We start from the raw sequence: 18,359 nt of genomic DNA on the forward strand, positions 1-18,359 counted from the left end.
TCGTCTCCTCCTTCTACGTATGGGGCAAAGGCCGATCTCTCCTAGGATATGGAGTATTCTGCAAACCCACTTGCCATGAAAAAATACGACCAGATCTGTAATCATCAACATCACGAAACCATTTCGTACGTTTCGTTTTCTCTATATCACCTCGATATTTCACCAACTTATCCTCCAACTGAGATTTAAATAAGTCCACCTCCTGTGCTGTCAATTGCTGCTCCAGATCGACAATGTTTCTCTTCACAGATTCAACCTCTATATGGAGAAACTCAATATTCAGAAGCATTAAATCAAATGCAAACTTGTTTGCAATAGACTCAAACCTACTGCAAAATTGTGAATTATCTGCAAGCAATGTAGGACGTAAATGCGGTCTTAAACCACGTGGAATCCTACGGACTTAATAATATTCACATAATGTAGTAGCATGCAATTCATATGATATGCATTTCCTTCTTTCTGTTTCATATTTCTTTTTAAGCATATCAGCAGTCGGTTTGTTTAAAAAGGACATATCTGTCCGGGCTCCAGACAAAATCCTTTTCGCGTCATCCTCTGTTTATTTGTTTTTTTGTTTATAGGTTATATATTTGAATGGAGTGGAGGACACGGGGACTGAACAGTTCTGAATTATGAAGAGGATGTTGTCCTTTGAGATTTTTTGTCGTTATTTCTTGCCTGCCATTCCCCGTGCCCTCTTTTCCTTTTTTCTTTTTTTATAATTATCCCCGTTTGGGTTTCGCTCCTTATACAATGTGCAATGTATGTGACTAAAGGATTCTGTAAAGTATGGAACATTATTAAAGTTACTATGGATGTGGTTACTTGATTTCTAATGTTTCTTATATGTTGCTTTATATAGGAGAATTTTGGCCCATTTGTGTGGACTAATTTATTCAAGTGCGGTATTGCACTTGTTTTTGCTCATCGGCGCAGGCGCGAGCTTGTGGGGGGTGCCTTGCGTGACTGCGTGTTTCGGGTCGCTGCGCGTGCGCGGTCCCCCCGTTGGGCGGTTCGTGTGGCTGCATCCCTTGCATGGCACTGCGCAAGCACGATGCTTTGTGACGGAGGCGTCACGTGACCGGGCCTGTCGGAGTGGGCGGCGCGCGTACAGTGGCCTGTTGGTGCGCGTCACTGGGTTGCGCCTCTGATACAGCTTGGCTCCTGCTGATGATGTCATGTAGGTGATAGGGAATTCTGCCGATACATGGATGTGTGAGTCCTCATATGATTGGCCTTTTGGGGTTGGCGCCATTATTATGTGAATAGGGATTGGCGGTTTATACATGGATATGTATCATTGCAAGTGATTGGTGCGTTATTTCTATGGATACCATTGATGCATGATGACTATTGGTGGGTTCATTCGGGGATTGTTGTTTACGTATGAAATGTTTTTGTAATATTTCTAATATGATCATGACCATTACTGATATTGATTAGATAAATTGTGATGTTGAATATATATGTATCTGATGGATGTATTTGTATGTATTTTATGTATGATTTTTTGTGATGGGTGTTACCTAAATGGTGATTGGCTGTGCCACACTATAAAAGGCCACCATATGTGCTATTATGTTATACTTGAAAAAGGCCACAATATGGCCGAAACGTTGTACTTTATACTGGCAGAATAAATCTTTGATACGATTTTTCACCTGGACCGGATGCTGTTCCTTTTTCTCCTATAGAATTACAAAGGTGTCTGGCTTTTCTGGGACATTTACAACCAGAACTCCCTGTTGTGGAAGTTGGGTTTCTCCTGCACAAATGGTGGGTTCCCAATACCCTGTTATAGGTACAGACTGTCCATTAGTGGCTATGATATCTAACCACTGATCTGGAGGTTGCATAAGTAGGTTAGGGTCCCAATGTCTTTCAAAGGTGTCTTTGGTTACGGTGCGGTAAATGGAACAGTGCGGTAAATGGAACTCCATTAATGCGAATGGTCACTTCCGGACGAGGTCCAACATATCTGGAGAACCAAGTAACATTTTCGGGACCTACTGTCTGTCCTCCCGAGGGGCGACCCTCTGCCTCGGGGGTTGTTCTTTTAAACGCCAACATTGACGTTCCAAATGTCCAGCTCGATGACAATATCTGCAGATTGGCCTACCCTGCTTGTCAAAACGATCAGTGGATCTTTTCCCGGATGGGGTTTGATATCCCTGGCTAGTGCGGTCAGCAGAGAATTCCATTTGGGTTCTGGGCGTAGATTCTAGTCGTGGGTTCTCTAACTTGTCTATCTTCTTGCAGACCTCGCCTAGTCTGCTAGCTATCTCCGCCATCTGTTTCTGTAATTTTTTCATAGCATTAGTATCTGTAGCCTGCATTTGGGTGGCTTGCGACAGCAGGACATTACTTCTTGGACAATTATGCGACAATTGAACTGTTGTATCACTGGCAAAGGTAGATAGTTCAAGTTTTTTAGCCACTGGGAGAAATTCTCTCCCTAAAATCCGAATAGCAAGTTCTTTGAATTCCTGGAAGGAGCTATCTGCATGCTGGAGCGCTAACATTTTTAGCTGACTGCGTAGGGTTTCCATGGCAGCTCCTTCAATAAACTGCTCTTTCAAGACTTCATCTGTAACCCGGGCCTCCTGGGGCTCCACATGTATTATAGCCCTCCAAGCTTCTTGCAAGGATAAAGCATAGTCTTTTAGTGACTCATCAACGTCTTGTTTTTTTCTGAAAAAATGCATTTTTAACTCTGCTGCGGAGCAGACCTCAAATATGCTTTTTAACCGCTCCAGGATTTGTTCTACAGTCCTTTTCTGAACTTTGAGCCATGACTTGATTTCTCTTAAAGCTGCACCTTGGAGTAGGCCACTCAGGATTTCCACTTTTTGGTCATTGGTCATGGGGTACAGGTGAAACAATGCAGTCATTTTTTCTCTAAAGTCCCGTAATGTGTTGGTTTCTCCATTATAATGTGGCATCCAGGGAGCTCCCAAATAATATGGCATGGTGACAGGCATAAATGCAGAGGAGGCTTTATCAGAAGTGCTGTTGCAAAGATGCTCATTTTCACTTTCGTCTGCCATTTTCAGTGTCACTTTTAGAGTAGTGAGCTCTATTAACAGTCTTAGTAAACAGTTAGACTACTTGCAGGCACAGAAGGTTAATCCTGTTCGTGACGCCATTTTAATTGTCAGACCGCCTTGTGGGATGCAGGCCTAGTATCTCGGAGGGTGGTTCAGTCACGGTGACTCCGTTGGCTCTAACAATCCCTAGGTTAGGTGGCAATTATAAAAGGGGGAGTTTACGGATATATGAGACTGACGGTTATGTTGATGCCTGCAAGGTATGAGGCTGCGGAGGAAAGAAGCATACACCGGGGGTCCCGTGCAAACTTGAAAGATTAATTTTACTGAAGGCTTGAAACAATTCTTATCTTTTTCCATAAAACAGTCATGGATTACAGATACAATTTTCCTTAAACATTGTGTTAGTCAAAGCCTCTTCTCGTTTCTGGCCTTGGGAGGATGGCAGAAACTTTTCATATAACTCACTGTGCTGCGTGAAGGGGGAGGATTAGCTGACCTTAATCGGATCGGAGTATTCGGATAATCTGCTGCACAGCTCTGCAGCTCCTTCACTTGTCTCAGCACTTTGTTGCTGTAAACGCGGGGCACTCCAAGAAAAAAGGTGCTTTGTATCACCTGCTTGTCCTAGACGAGGAACCTCAATTTCCTGCCTCCTCTCACCACCAAGACCGCACGTAACAACACGTTTTCAGTCTCCCACACCACCTCCAACTGCCAATTATTTCCCAATCAGAAAAACAAGTTGTAATGCCAAACTAAAGCAGAAGAGGGCAGCATAGTACTACAAGTTGTAATACCAAAACAAGGTAGAAGAGGGCAGCATAATAAGTAATTTACCTGCCACAAAACAAAGCAAAACAGAAAACTGTTGACACCAATGCAATCATATATTAGTAATGTTTTTTCTGGTCACTACATATGCAAATAACTTTTAGGCTTTATCTCTGTTAGAGTGGAATGTCTACTGTAAAATACAGGTGGCTGTTATGAATGGGTCACCGAGGAGGATGACAGGAACAGGCTAAGCCACCAGAAGACCAGAGAGGTTGGTAACTTAGCGGATTGCAGACCCCTGATCCTATCCGCACAACTAGCAGTAGCCGTGGAGCGTTCCTACGATGCCCTAGACGCTTCGTCATAGCCGGAGGACTAACTAAGCCTAAAGACAGAAAGATGAAACCTAAACTGCCCCGGGGCAGATCCCCAAAGGAATAGACAGCCCCCAATCATATATTGTTAGTGAGACAAGATGAGACACAAACACAGGCAGAGAACAGACTGAGCAAACGGTGGGGCCCAAGCTGTCTAGACGGGACAGAAAAAGATACTGTCTGCAATCAAGCACAAAACCCTGAAAAAGTCCAACACTTCTGATATACAAAAAAAACCTGAGATCACATGATCTCAACCCCGCTAGATCAGCACTCTGGTATAAAACTGTAAGCAAGCAAAAAGATACTAACATAACAGGAAACTGAACAAGCTGCAACATATGAAGCAGGGCCCCGCGCTGCCCCCAGCAGGGAGTATGCTGAACCCTAACAGCAAAATAGAAAGCAAAAAAAGACACAACCAGATTAAATGCAAAGGATTAGCAGAAGAATCACTTAGCTGAACATGAAGATCAGGCAGGGGACAAAGAGCCCCAAATGCACACCGAGGAAAAAAATCACCAGCAACCTTCAAGAGCAGCCAGCTCCATTATATGCTCCCAGCCAGCAATCACAGATTTCCAATTATCATCGTCAGGTGGAGAACCTCCTTCCACCTGGCCAGCTCCACTTCTCTCAGTAACCACCTTGAGTGAGCAGAAGGAGCTTCGGCTCAGAAATCCAAGCAAGGGAGTTCACAACAGGTGACACTTTCATATCCACTATGCCCAGACCACAACTATGATTTACAATTGTTGTAGTTTGCATTAAAGGGGTTCTTTAGTGAAAACAAGTTATCACCTATCCACAGAACAGGTGATAACATATTGATCGGTGGGGATCTGACCTCTGGGACCTTCACTGATGGAAGAATTTTAACCCACATTTCAAAATTTAGTGGGAGGTCAGATATCTGGCAACAGCTCCATTCATCCTCTGTGGGGCTGCCAGAAAAAGAAAATTCAGCGTTCAACAGCCTTATAGGAAATAAATGGAGCAGTGGTCAAACATTGCTCCAGTCTAAGGCTAATGTTGACATGTCCAGTAGTGATCAGTTAGGCCGGAGTCACACTACAGCGAGATACGGCCGAGTCTCGCAGGTTAAAACAAAGCTCTGGCACCGGCACTCCGGAGCGGAGCGTGCAGCTCCATGTATTGCTGTGCGGCTGCATGCTCCGCTCCAGAGTGCCGGCGCCAGAGCTTGGTTTTAACCTGTGAGACTCGGCCGTATCTCGCTGTGTGTGATCCCGGCCTTACAACGGATCCAGCAGCAATCTGTTGGCAGGTTGTGCAGACACAAATTTTTAGTCCATTTTTAAATAACTGATCTCTGCTGGATATGCTTTTTTAACATTGAAGTCTATGGGAAATGATTCATTTGTAAAGGATCTGTTTTTTTCTTATTAAATCCAGTAATGGGGATCCATTTTTGCACTTTACACAAATTGTACCATGAGTGTACTTACCTTGTAGAGCAACATCTGGGCTCTGTGAGGTACACATCCTATGGAAGTAATAGTGGATAGTAGTACCGAGTACAATCACAAAATGTAAAATGGTTGAAAAGAACTTAAATTCTACTCGACTCATGTTATAATCATCAGCCCAGCCATTCCAAAGATATTGATTTAGTAATCATAGCATAAAACTTATAAACCATACAGAAAGAGAGAATAAGGGTGTAAATGAAGTCTACATTTCATATCCGGCCTGGTGACTTTGATCTGTTTGCAGTCTGAGTCACATCAAGGATGTGGAAGCTGAGGTGATGTAGTTGTCACCCCATATATATGATTACTCTTTTCATGAGTAGATATTAATGATTAATAAGGTGGTGTTGGATGAGGTTACATGAGAAGATCTTAGGCCTTTTATGCATTATTTATCACTAGCAGAAATGGATGAAGACAAAGTGCACAGAAAGGTACACCGACACACAGTGTTTAGCCTTTAGATGAAATAAAGGAATAGCGCAAGATGCTACAGCCACCTATGGATGAACTGCAAAGAAAGATAAGCCAAAGGTATGAAGACAGACCTCGGAAGGTGAGGTTTAAGATCTCCTCAGCATATAGTGGACGGGTGCTGAAACAGGTATTTGAGGACGGCCAAGAACTGGAGTCCCCGGATGAAGAGTATCCACACAGTTTCTTACATGATAGTTTTGAATCCCCTGAACATTATTACCACCATGGAGAAACACATTCAAAATTCTACCCAACAGCCCGTCTGACGGCTCAGAGAATAAGTGTTTTCAGAGATGGCACCTCGTACAGATTAGCTGGAGACCCCATGTTTTCTGGATGCCATGGAGTGGGCAAGAGTGTAAGTGCTTTAGCTGTGGTTTTGATTCTTTACATTGGTGGCTCTCTTTAAATCCTTGAAACATATTTGCTGTTTCCCACGGAGTTCTCCACTGATTTTGATGTGATTTTTTTTTTTAACTGATATGAATGTACTTTAATGTTTTAATACAGCTTTATGCAGAAGCTGGAGTTACATATATTTCAGAGCAATCGGTTTCTCAATATTAGGGTACAGCGATCTGACATTCATTTAAAGTGTTGATCCTTTTTATCAAATGTGCCTAGTGTGGGTGGCAGAAACCAAAGCATATTATGATAATTTTTAACTTAGTAGAGAAGTTACACCTGAGCTGTCTTTTGCCATAGGCAAAGTGGCAACCAGGCAGCCAAACATGCACACTTGGCAAATTTAATCTAACCAGAAGCTTGAAGATGTTGCCCAACAAACAAGGTAGATTTTAGTTAACAGATCTTGGAATAATATGCTTACCCCCCTCTAGCGAGGAGCTGTGGTATGTGCTGACCATAAACTGGAGCAGCTCTGCAGGGTCAGACACAGCCATTACACAGTACACAGCAGGGGCACATTATAAGATTATCTCAGCACAGGAACATTTTAACACATCAAATTGTGGAACTTGCTATTATTCAATGATCTATTTATTAAAATAAACTTTTTTTGTGGGAAAACCCCTTTAATGTAGAGTTGTCCCAACAGCTTGCAAAGAGCGACTTTAGAGTGATCCTCAGTATTATAATGCATTGTAATTATTGCCGGTTTTGGGTGTAAAGGATAAATAATTCACATATGTGATATCACTTTACAACTGCACAATGCGTTGACTGCTGTGCATATTTTGTGTTAATAAATATTCTCTCAGTAAAACCATGTGTACAGTAAACTGCGGTTTTAGCTGCTTTTTTGCAGTGGTTTTTCAAGATGTAATGACTATTGCTAACCCACTATTGGTATGTCTATATTTCTTAGCAAGAGAGACTGGCATCTCAATACAGGGTTATCATAGTACAAGTCTTAATCTTGTGGTCATCCTGAAGAGCCATTTCACATCTTACACATGGGGCTAAAGCTGCAAATAATTAAGACAATGGGAAATGGGAAAACCAATATGGATGTGCACAGTGATTGGAATGATACTGAAATCTACTTTATGCTATAACTGCTTTACCGTGAATATCTTCCAGACCTCTGATATAATAGACTTTGGCAAGATCATAATTTACACCAGCAATTTAAAGATTATAAAAACTCCAGTTATCAACACAGAAGTGATAGAAGATACAAAATGGTCGCCTAGAGAAGGACAGCGAGCGGGTCAGAGAGATTTATGTCATACAGCTATTAAGAGCTGTGAGAACAGTCTGGTACAACAGCCCACCCAGGTAAGAAATAGGAAAGAGGCAAACTGCTAACACCAACGTTACACTAAAACTGCTGTTTTACCTGTTTACCTCTGTGTGGCTTAGATTTATAAAATAAATATATATTTAACGGGATCCTGCCACCGGGTTTTTCCCAGGGCTGTGGAGTCGGACTCGTAGTCCATTTTGGTGACTCCTAAAATATAGAATAAATTGGGTTTAGTAGTTTAGTGCAGGAAGTGATGTAAATGTTTTCATAAGAATTTGGGAAAGTTCTGAAATGTCCTATAGATGTCTGTTCTTGATCTAAGCTCTTAGTTGAGATGAAACTGGGCTGCACTTTATGTACATGCTCAGTAATGAGGCATTGCTGTGGAGTCAGAGTCGTGGAATCGGAGTTGGAGTCGAAAGTCAGAGAAATTGAGGAGTCTGAGTCAGAGGTTTGGCTTACTGACTACACAGCCCTGGTTTTCCCCCATGTAAAATGTCCTCCTGTGCAGGCGCACCTCTTTGCCCTGCCGAAGGTAGAGCAAAGTACTGTTCTGCGCATGCACCAGAGCTCTTTTCCCTTTCCCCATATATGTGCATTACAGTCCTTTGCTCTGCCCTCAGCAGGGCAGAGAGAAGTACGCCTGTGCAGGAGCACGAAGGGGAACACTGCATGGATGACGTAGGACCAAACTTACACAAGAAGCAGGGAGGAGGATGGCGATTGCAAAAAGAGAGGAGAAACCAGACCAAGGCCAGCGACACTCATCGGACCGGATTGTGCCATAGGGGAGTTCAATAAAAACTAGTGCATTGTGGACATGAACACAGCATTCTAGAATGCTGTAGATGAGGGCGTGCAGGTGCTGGCCCTACTTTATATGGGAAAAACAGGTGCCCTTTAAAGGGAGTCTGTGACCCCAAGATAACAATTAAACTGCCTATATTTATATAGGAGACCTATCCACTATTTAAATCATAATTGGCATGTATAGTTTAACTTAATGCTTTATTTAAAATGAACTTTTATCTGATATACAAATGATGGAGCTTTGGTGCACCCTTGGCGTCGTCTATGATTTGGTGCACCATCACATCCTTCTATTTGCCATAATAAAGCCAGTACATTTGTCACTACTATGTTGTCGGGTGACCCGGGACCAGGGGCTCCTTCACTGTCCCTAACACTAGGGGCACCCTAGCTCACCCTGTTCCCTGGATTACTTTCTGATGGTGAAGACGCCATGGCCATGTACCTTGCATTAGCTCCTGGAATCACCCTCAGTATGCACCCTTCTCCCACCCAGGAAAGAGGGGAGTTGTAGTGTACCATAATACACTAACCAGACTAAAAAGGTAATACAAAAAGGAAAAAATGGAAATATCAATCAAACAAATATACAGCGGTAAACACCAGGGAGTGGAGGATGGGGTAAAACCAAAGTAGGAGAAGGAAGGGAATTAGCACACAAGAACCCAGCAACAGCCTCAGATAAATTCACCAAAAGCATTCTCAAACAACAAACCACCATCTCCTAACCATGAAGCTATCTCTGGTAATTAGTGCTTGCCAGGGTCCAGAATATATAGGAAGAGGGGAGTGACCAACAGTGAACACCTGAGAGCCTTAATGCAGGAAAGCTTCCAAGAGCTCTCAACTGAGCAGATTAACCCCTGCACTGCTAAAAGAAACTTGCACCATTTAATATGAAGTGCTTCTTAACAATGCAGGAGTAGGAGAAATCAGATACCGCAGTCTTCTGGCTCCTCTCTGTCGTAGCAAACCCGTGACAACCTTTCAGTGATTGCTATGTCTATGAAGCTGACAGCAAATGCTGTGCCATGTCATTTTGGGAGTCTGCATCTGAGCACTGACACTGGATAAGCATGCAAAATGATATCATACATTTTTTGTTTGACAGAAGAAGCAGATGCCCTCTGCTCTCCCTCCATAGACACCACAACAATATATATAGCATTATAGCAGTCCTGCAACACATTATACAGATGATCACAAGTTCAAATTTTTTACAATATAGTATTTTTAATCTGAAAGCTAGGTGTACCCCAAAAGGAATCTGTTAAAAAATAGTTTTAGCATAAAAAACCTCTTGTACAGCTACCTTATAAAATTAACACATGCTAATTTCCAAAATTAAATGTCATCGCCTATCAACAGAATAGCTGATTGGTTTAGATGGTGAGGATCCCACTGCTGAGACCACACCGATCCATACATTGGGTTTCTGAAATATCACGGTGGTATGCAGTGGTGGACATGCATGCATGCATGCCGCTGCTCCATTTATTAACCATGGGACTGATGGAAATAGTACAGATCTATTCAGATGGAAAACTCATTTCAATTCAGAGCCCCAATCTTCGGATCAATAGGGTTCATAGTGTTGGACCTACACTAATCAGGATGTTATCACCAAACATTCAATGTAGGGCAATCCCAAAACCTCTAGGATAGGCAGGAACAAGTATTTATGGGGTAAGTAATTTAGTACTCTCTGTTCAGGAACAGTGTCCTACAGGATCTGATATCTCCCAAATTAAGGGGAGATTGCTCTTGTATCATGGTGTGCAAGGATTCGAAGAGCATTAGCTGGTCCAAACTTTGATTTTGTAATGTGACAAGCTCACTGGCGCTGTGTGTGAGGGGAGATATGTATCACGAAGATTGCCTTCTTCCGTGATCTAAAACCCATACGTTTCTCTCCAGCATGCTATGTGCTGAACGGGTTAAACAAGTCAATACAAGGGTCTGGATTTTTGGTGAGTAGGTGAGAGATGGGCGGGATGCCTACTCACCATATCTCTACCTCAAAGGTATGGCTGGCAGAGTTAAATGTCCAGTGACTGTTTTTTTCTCTATTATTTGTTTGGAGGAAGGAAGTCTCAAGACGCAAGCACCGGTGGGAGTTGAAGTGTGTTGTATCCCAGAGGGCTGGAGCCATACTGGGAAGGACTGTTTGTATGGACTTTTTATTTTCCTTTGTGCCAGAAAGGCTGTTAATTGTGTTATTACTTTGCTTTGTGGTTTATGAAGCAATGAACCACCCAGAGACTTTAATACCAAGTGTTCCAGTATCTACCTCGGGGAGCAGCTGAGTGAGCCGACCTGCCACAGTAAGGCTATGTGCACAGGTAGATTTTGGTCCTGCGGATTTTTTTGTAAAAATCCGCAGGTAAAATCTCAGGTCAAAAGACCTACAGTTTACCTGCGGATTAGCCTGCGGTTTAGCCCTGTGGTTTCACACCTCTACAATGGAGAAGGTGTGAAACTGCAGCGGATTCCGCACAAAGAATTGACATGCTGCGGATTTGAACCCGCAGCAAATCCGCGCAGAAAAATCCGCAGCATGTGCACAGCGTTTTTTAGGTTACCATTGAAAACAATGGTACTGTACAACGCGCCTAAATCTGGTGCGGACCCGCAGCTCCTGAAACGCTGCGGATCCGCAGCAGAATCCGCACCGTGTGCATATAGCCTAAGAATTTACATAATGCTGACTGTGATGGAGAGCTAAATGTGTGTACAGAGCTGTTTATTTGACATACACTATGTTCCAAATTATTATGCAAATTATATTTTTCTCTGATTTTCCTAAATAGTCGGTACAAATGACAGTTAGTCTAATAAAAGTCATCACCCGTTAGAGTATACACCGAATTTTATTGAAGAAACCTCCCAATGATAACAGTATAATCTCCAAAATGACTAAAAACTCAAATTGCACTGTTCCAAATTATTATGCACAGTAGAATTTCTAAACATTTGATATGTTTTAAAGAACTGAAAATGCTCATTTGTGGAATTTGCAGCATTAGGAGGTCACATTCACAGAACAAAAAGCTATTTAACTCCAAAACATCCTAACAGGCCAAGTTACACGTTAACATAGGAACCCTTCTTTGATATCACCTTCACAATTCTTGCATCCATTGAACTTGTGAGTTTTTTGGAGAGTTTCTGCTTGTATTTCTTTGCATGAAGTAAGAATAGCCTCCCAGAGCTGCTGTTTTGATGTGAACTGCCTTCCACGATCATAGATCTTTTGTTTGATGATACTCCAAAGGTTCTCTATAGGGTTGAGGTCAGGGAAAGATGGTGGCCACACCATGAGTTTATCTCCTTTTATGTCCATAGCAGTCAATGACTCAGAGGTATTCTTTGCAGCATGACATGGTGCAGTGTCATGCATGAAGAGGATTTTGCTCCTGAAGGCACATTTCTGCTTTTTATACCATGGAAGACAGCTGTCAATCAGAAACTCTATATACTTTGCAGAGGTCATTTTCACACCTTCAGGAACCTTAAAGAGCCCTACCAGCTGTTTCCCCATGATTCCAGCCCAAAACATGACTCCTCCACCTCCTTGCTGACGTCGCAGCCTTGTTGGGACATAGTGGCCATCCACTACTCCATCCATCTGGACCATCCAGGGTTGCTCGACACTCATCAGTATACAAGACTGTTTGAAAATTAGTCTTCATGTATGTATGGGCCCACTGCAACCATTGCTGCTTGTGAACACTGTTTAGGAGTGGCCGAATAGTAGATTTATGCACCACAGCAAGCCTTTGAAGGATCCTACACCTTGAGGTTCGAGGGACTCCAGAGGCACCAGCAGCTTTAAATATCTGTTTGAAGGTTTGTAATGGCTTTTTAGCAGCTGCTCTCTTAATCCTATGAACTTGCCTGGCAGAAACCTTCCTCATTCTGCCTTTATCAGCACAAACATGTCTGTGCTCAGAATCAACCACAAATCTCTTAACAGTACGATGATCACGTTTAAGTTTTTGGGAAATATCTAATGTTTTCATCTCTTGACCAAGGCATTGCACTATTTGATGCTTTTCAGCAGCAGAGAGATCCTTTTTCTTTCCTAAATTCCTTGAAACCTGTGCCCTGCTTAATAATGTGGAACATCATTCTTAAGTAGTTTTCCTTTAATTGGGCTCACCTGGTAAACTAATTATCACAGGCATTTGAGATTGATTTCAGTGATCCAAAGAGCCCTGATACACAATAGCATCTATGAGTTTATTTGAAAAACAAAAAATTACATCTTTATGACACTTAAATCCAATTTGTATAATAATTTGGAACACAGTGTATACAAACTAACTTAGAAAGAGATGACTTTCCATGTATGCTTTTCCATCTTTGTCATGAGGGCAAGGTAAAATTTCCTCAAACTACCGCCAATATGCGTTAGAGATGCACTGCAAAAGAATTCTTTAATTTGTACTAGTTGAAAAAATGAATTACAAAAAAGGTATACCCTCGGCCTTTGCCACATGTCCGATTTTTTTTACTGAGACAGAGCATATCAGAGGAAAAAAAAAATAAAAATATCAGAGTACCCGATTTGCATCCGATATTTGGATCGCTCTCTGCCATACAAGTCAATGAGTCTTTGGAAAAAATTTGGACTGCACTTGGATGACATCTGAATGCAGTCTGATTTTAATGGACTGAGATTGGAGACGATGGAGACATTTTTTTCCTTCTCATCTGAGAAAGTCAGATCATACTGTGCTCAAACTCTGATCAAACTTAGAAAGTGATCAGAGTGTGATTAGCATAATTAGGCTAGTTTCACATTAGCGTTTACGGCCACAGCGTCGGGCTGCGCACGGCTGCCACTAAGCCCCGCCCCATGCCGAGCCTTCGCCGGTAGCTCCGCCTACGGACGCAGGACGCTGCATGCGTTTGGCGGCGCATGCGTCCTTTTGACGCTGCGCCGAGCGCACCAAATTGCAACCTGTTGCGTTTGGCTCTGGTCAGCGCAGTGTCAAAAGGACGCATGCGCCGCCAAACGCATACTGCGCATGGCCTGTGTCCCCAGTGCTAAAGATAGGGGATGCATGCAGCGTCTTGCGTCCGTAGGCGGAGCTACCGGCGGAGGCGCGGCAGGGGGCGGGGCTTAGCGGCGGCCGTTCGCTGCCCGACGCTGCGGCCATAAACGCTAATGTGAAACTAGCCTTAGGCTGATTCTCTCAGACAAAGAAAAATGCAGTGGAGTGATGGAATCAGTCAAAACAGAATAACTGTTGAAACCAAGTACGGGAGCTTGGTGCACCCTTGGCGTGGCCAAACAGTTCACTGCCCCTACCCATCAACTTGTTTTCCATCTATCTCTGCCCTTCTCTGACTATAAAGCCAGAGCTATCAATCAAAGAAGAGAGGTGAGGAGATAGAGGGAATACAAGAAGTTGTACTTAAATGTTTGGCCATGCCAAGATTGCACTGCTGCATGTACAGTGCTGACATAGGAATAGTCCTTTGAAGTACATTTATCACCTATTCACAGGACAGGTTATAAAAGTCTGACCACTGGAAAACACACCACTGATTTAGTGGTCCCGAGACCCTGTTCTTTTTCACAGCACAACATCAGTAAGGAGAAGATTTAATGAAACAATGGTAATAATTGCATCCTGCCATACCATTCAAGGTGTCGGGAGCTGATGGAAACAGCTAAGCACAGCGCTCCTCTGTTTCTGGTAGCCCCAGAGACACTGAGTAGATGACTGGCAGGGCACATTTTTGATCAATGCTCCATTCAAAGTTCTTCTTACCACAATTGTGGAGCAAAGAGGAACGCTGGGCCTAAAACCTCCTTTCTAGTAACTGGTATGGCTAACATCCTTTTTTTTTTAATTAACTGGGACCACATAAAGGAAATGCCTGGCCAGTGATGGTGTCAGGCTTCACCTTCTGCAGTTAAGTCCATGCTAAAATGAAATATATTTCTCAATTTTTCTTTTTTGGCTACTGATTCTGGTGTAACATTACAATAACTATAATCTTGGTAGGACCGGCCGGTAGGATATTGTCATTCACATTGTACCTTAACTACATTTCAGGAAGAAGAGGAGGCCCAAGAATGCTCACAGTGCAAGGGCTCGGGATGTGCACCTTGTTCTTTATGTCATGGGAGCAAGTTTTCAATGTTAGCCAACCGTTTTAAAGAGTCTTACCGTGCTCTCCGCTGTCCGGCTTGTGATAAGAATGGCTTACAGGCTTGCCAGATGTGCACTGACGAAACAGAAGATTTTGGACGACCAGTATCTCCTCGTCCATAAAAACCTGTAAAGTGGTCATAGAAGGATAGAAAGTATTAGCTATACAAATAAAAATCTTTCTTTTACAGGTGACGTACAATCATTCACTGTCCTCGTCTTATTGTATAGAAATGTAGGAAATGCCTGGCCACTTGTTTAGGGAACTAAAAACAATTGCAAGGAGTCTGTTACTCCCAAAAATCAAATGACACTACTTATAAATTCCTGTAGGGGCCCCTATGAAACTAATACCTGCAGTATAGAATTACTAGCTTTCATTGCACAAAAAACAGTTTTACTGCATATGTAAGTGAGGGGTCTTTAGTGCATCCTTAGTGGAGCCAAGGTCTCAGTGCACTCCCTCCATCAATATGCCACACATCCCCCTAAGGCTCCCTTCACACGTCCGTATAAAACACGTACGTGAAAAATCGGAACCGGTGTCATCAGTATTTTCTATCAGTGTGACACATGTGTTTTTCAGGTATACAGTAGATAAAGAATTAAAATGACCACATTTCTCCCATACTTTGCAATGTTACACATACAGCACACGGACTGTATACACTGATGCCATCCATGTGCTGAATGTGTTTTTCACGGATCCATAGGCTTACTTTTCCCCTTGTCACCTGTACTGCAGGAAAAAAATGTACATGTGTCCGTGTACATCACATGATCCGTGAGAAAACACAGGAATCTGAAGATCACAATAGGTTGCAATGGGTACATGTGGTATTCATGAAAACATATGCAACACGTACATGTGAAGGGGGGCCTTAGGCCGGTTTCACATTTCCGTTTTTTGACGTCAGTCAAAATCCGCCACTTTTAGAAAAAAACGGATCCGTCTCTCTCATCTCCTTTTCAAGGACGCGGTTGCTTTAAATTTCCGAACCTTTCCTGCTTCAGCGGATCCGTAAAAAAAGACGGTCCTGTGGCATACATTGGTGTCACAATGGAAACGGATCCGTTTTTCACATCTTTAGCGGGTTGCAATTGAACAAAAAAAAAAAAAAAGGAAGTGTGAAACAGGCCTTCCAGCCTGACTACCCAAATTGAATCCCAGGCCTTGCACCTTGGAACTGACACTACTGGAGCCGAGTAGCATGATGTCCACACAGTGACTGTATGTTAGCACCTCTACACTTACACTGTGACCATGTGCACACACTGTGTCAATGTGGGTGGGTATGATGTATCCCTGCTTTCTATCTGGTTCATTGGGCAGCTGCCACAGTCAGGAGATAGAGATAACAGCACACTGACACTGAGAGCACCTGCTAGTGGGGGCTATGCAGTGTCTGTGTGGAGATGCTAGTTTAATGTGTGTAGGGGACTGTGGGGGCATCACACAGAGTGGGCGAACGTACATTGGGGGACACTATACTGTCGGTGAGGAGTATAGAGTGTGGGCATAATACTGTGTGTGCAGGGAAATATACTGTGGTAGCATCATACTGTGTGGGGGTATACTATGGGGATATCATACTGTGCGGGGGTATACTATTGGGATATCATACTGTGTGGGTATACTATGGGGATATCATACTGTGTGGGGGTATACTATGGGGATATCATACTGTGCGGGGGTATACTATTGGGATATCATACTGTGTGGGTATACTATGGGGATATCATACTGTGTGGGGGTATACTATGGGGATATCATACTGTGCGGGGGTATACTATTGGGATATCATACTGTGTGGGTATACTATGGGGATATCATACTGTGTGGGGGTATACTATGGGGATATCATACTGTGCGGGGGTATACTATTGGGATATCATACTGTGTGGGTATACTATGGGGATATCATACTGTGTGGGGGTATACTATGGGGATATCATACTGTGTGGGGGTATACTATTGGGATATCATACTGTGTATGAGATTATACTGTGAGGACATTATATTGTGTGAGAGGGATGTAATGTGGGGTATTAGATTATATGTGGGGGAATGCACTGTAGGGGCATCATACCGTGTGTGGTGAATGTACTGTGAGGACATCATACTGTGTGTGGTGAATGTACAGTAGGGGCATCATACTGTATGTGGTGAATGTACTGTAGGGGCACCATACTGTATGTGGTGAATGTACTGTAGGGGCATCATACTGTATGTATTGTAGGGATTCGCTCTGGTAGGTAATGGCAGGGCTGCGGTAACGAGGCAACACACAATACACAGGCTTAAAGTCCAATTTCAGTGCTTTAATGTCACGTTGCAAACAGCAGATTAACAGAAAGTAAGGAAAAACATAAATATACTCCAGCTTGGAGAACCACTGGTCCCAGACTCACCCCTTGCATGGGATGGGCTTTACTAAGCGGCTGCCAGGTCCGCGGCATCCGCCAGGTGCCATTCCCAGGGTTGTTGAGAGTCTTGCTGCTATAGTCCTGCAGCATGGGGATCCTGTATACAAGTTCAGGCTGAGTCCAGCCAAGTTCCTGTAACTTCCAGACACACTCACCATGTGCCAACCACGAACCTCCATTACATAGCCCTTAACCCATCCTACAAGTTTGGTTTACATCACATGGGCTGATCACGTGACCATGTCATCATCGCAGGTCCTGTCTTTAGGGAAAAGCCCGGCCAAACATTAACCTGCTGGGAGAACTGTATCTCCTATCCAGTAAAACACCCTTTACTGTACCACCTACCTCCCTCCTATGTTCAATCCTAAGGGGGTGGACACATGACATACAGTGAACTCTGGATTGGACATCTGCATTCCCCTGCAGTCTGCCTGCCCGATGTTCTACTGAAAATTTAAAATTTTGCAGGGACAGAAACCACCTGGTGACCCGGGCATTCCTCTCCTTAGCTTGACTCATCCACGTAAGAGGGGAATGATCTGTCACCAACTGAAATGTTCTCCCCAGCAAATAGTAGCGCAATGACTCCAGTGCTTACTTGATGGCCAGGCACTCTCTCTCCACAATACTGAACCTGGTTTCAGCTGGGGTAAGCTTCCGGCTTAGGAAACTAACGGGATGCTCTTCCCCGTTAACCTCCTGAGACAGCACGGCCCCAAGCCCTATCTCAGAGGCATCAGTCTGCACAACGAACTCTTTTTTGAAATTTGGAGTCCTCAGGACTGGTGTACCACACAGTACCCCTTTTAAGTTTGTAAAGGCCTCCTCTAAATGATCATTCCAGTGGATCATCACAGATTTCCTCCCTTTTAAACAATCTGTTAAAGGCACGGACAGGGTTGCAAAGTTGGGAATGAACCGCCTGTAATATCCCACCAAACCTAAAAAAGCTTTCACCTGTTTTGTTGTGAGGGGACGGGTCCAGTTCTGGATTGCCTCCACTTTGTTTACTTAAAGCTTGAGAACTCTCCCAATGACGTAACCCGAGTACCGAGCTTCCTCCAACCCTATGG

The 18,359-nt window shown here is 43.3% G+C and overlaps 2 protein-coding genes across 5 annotated transcripts in view; one reads left to right on the forward strand and one right to left on the reverse strand.

The window, feature by feature from the left end:
- Positions 1–18,359, reverse strand: part of SH3RF2 (SH3 domain containing ring finger 2) — a 301,045-nt gene that overhangs the window by 247,126 nt on the left and 35,560 nt on the right. For 3 of the 4 annotated variants that reach the window (XM_073575263.1, XM_073575262.1, XM_073575265.1), the window contains exon 2: positions 14,875–14,983. The exons of the other annotated variant lie outside the window; for it this stretch is intronic. The gene's annotated coding sequence lies outside the window, so the exon portion shown is untranslated. The remainder of the gene's footprint in view (positions 1–14,874; positions 14,984–18,359) is intronic. 4 annotated transcript variants of the gene reach the window in all.
- GRXCR2 (glutaredoxin and cysteine rich domain containing 2) lies at positions 6,049–14,997 on the forward strand. Its single transcript, XM_073575269.1, has 3 exons — positions 6,049–6,529; positions 7,714–7,911; positions 14,761–14,997. The coding sequence occupies exons 1-3, from the start codon at positions 6,182–6,184 to the stop codon at positions 14,977–14,979; spliced, it is 765 nt and encodes a 254-aa protein (XP_073431370.1). The 5' UTR covers positions 6,049–6,181; the 3' UTR covers positions 14,980–14,997.

Source organism: Dendrobates tinctorius, unplaced genomic scaffold (assembly GCF_039654945.1).
Source record: "Dendrobates tinctorius isolate UK_male_01 unplaced genomic scaffold, ASM3965494v1 ptg000043l, whole genome shotgun sequence".
In the NCBI taxonomy this organism is placed as follows: Eukaryota; Metazoa; Chordata; class Amphibia; order Anura; family Dendrobatidae; genus Dendrobates; species Dendrobates tinctorius.

Bases quoted from the DNA above. Each gene is read 5' to 3' on its own strand.
- GRXCR2 (XM_073575269.1), top strand. From the start codon at position 6,182: ATGCTACAGCCACCTATGGATGAACTGCAAAGAAAGATAAGCCAAAGG. The intron at 6,530-7,713 runs GTAAGTGCTTTA...AATATCTTCCAG, and splicing joins GCCATGGAGTGGGCAAGAGT to ACCTCTGATATAATAGACTT. The intron at 7,912-14,760 runs GTAAGAAATAGG...ACTACATTTCAG, and splicing joins TGGTACAACAGCCCACCCAG to GAAGAAGAGGAGGCCCAAGA.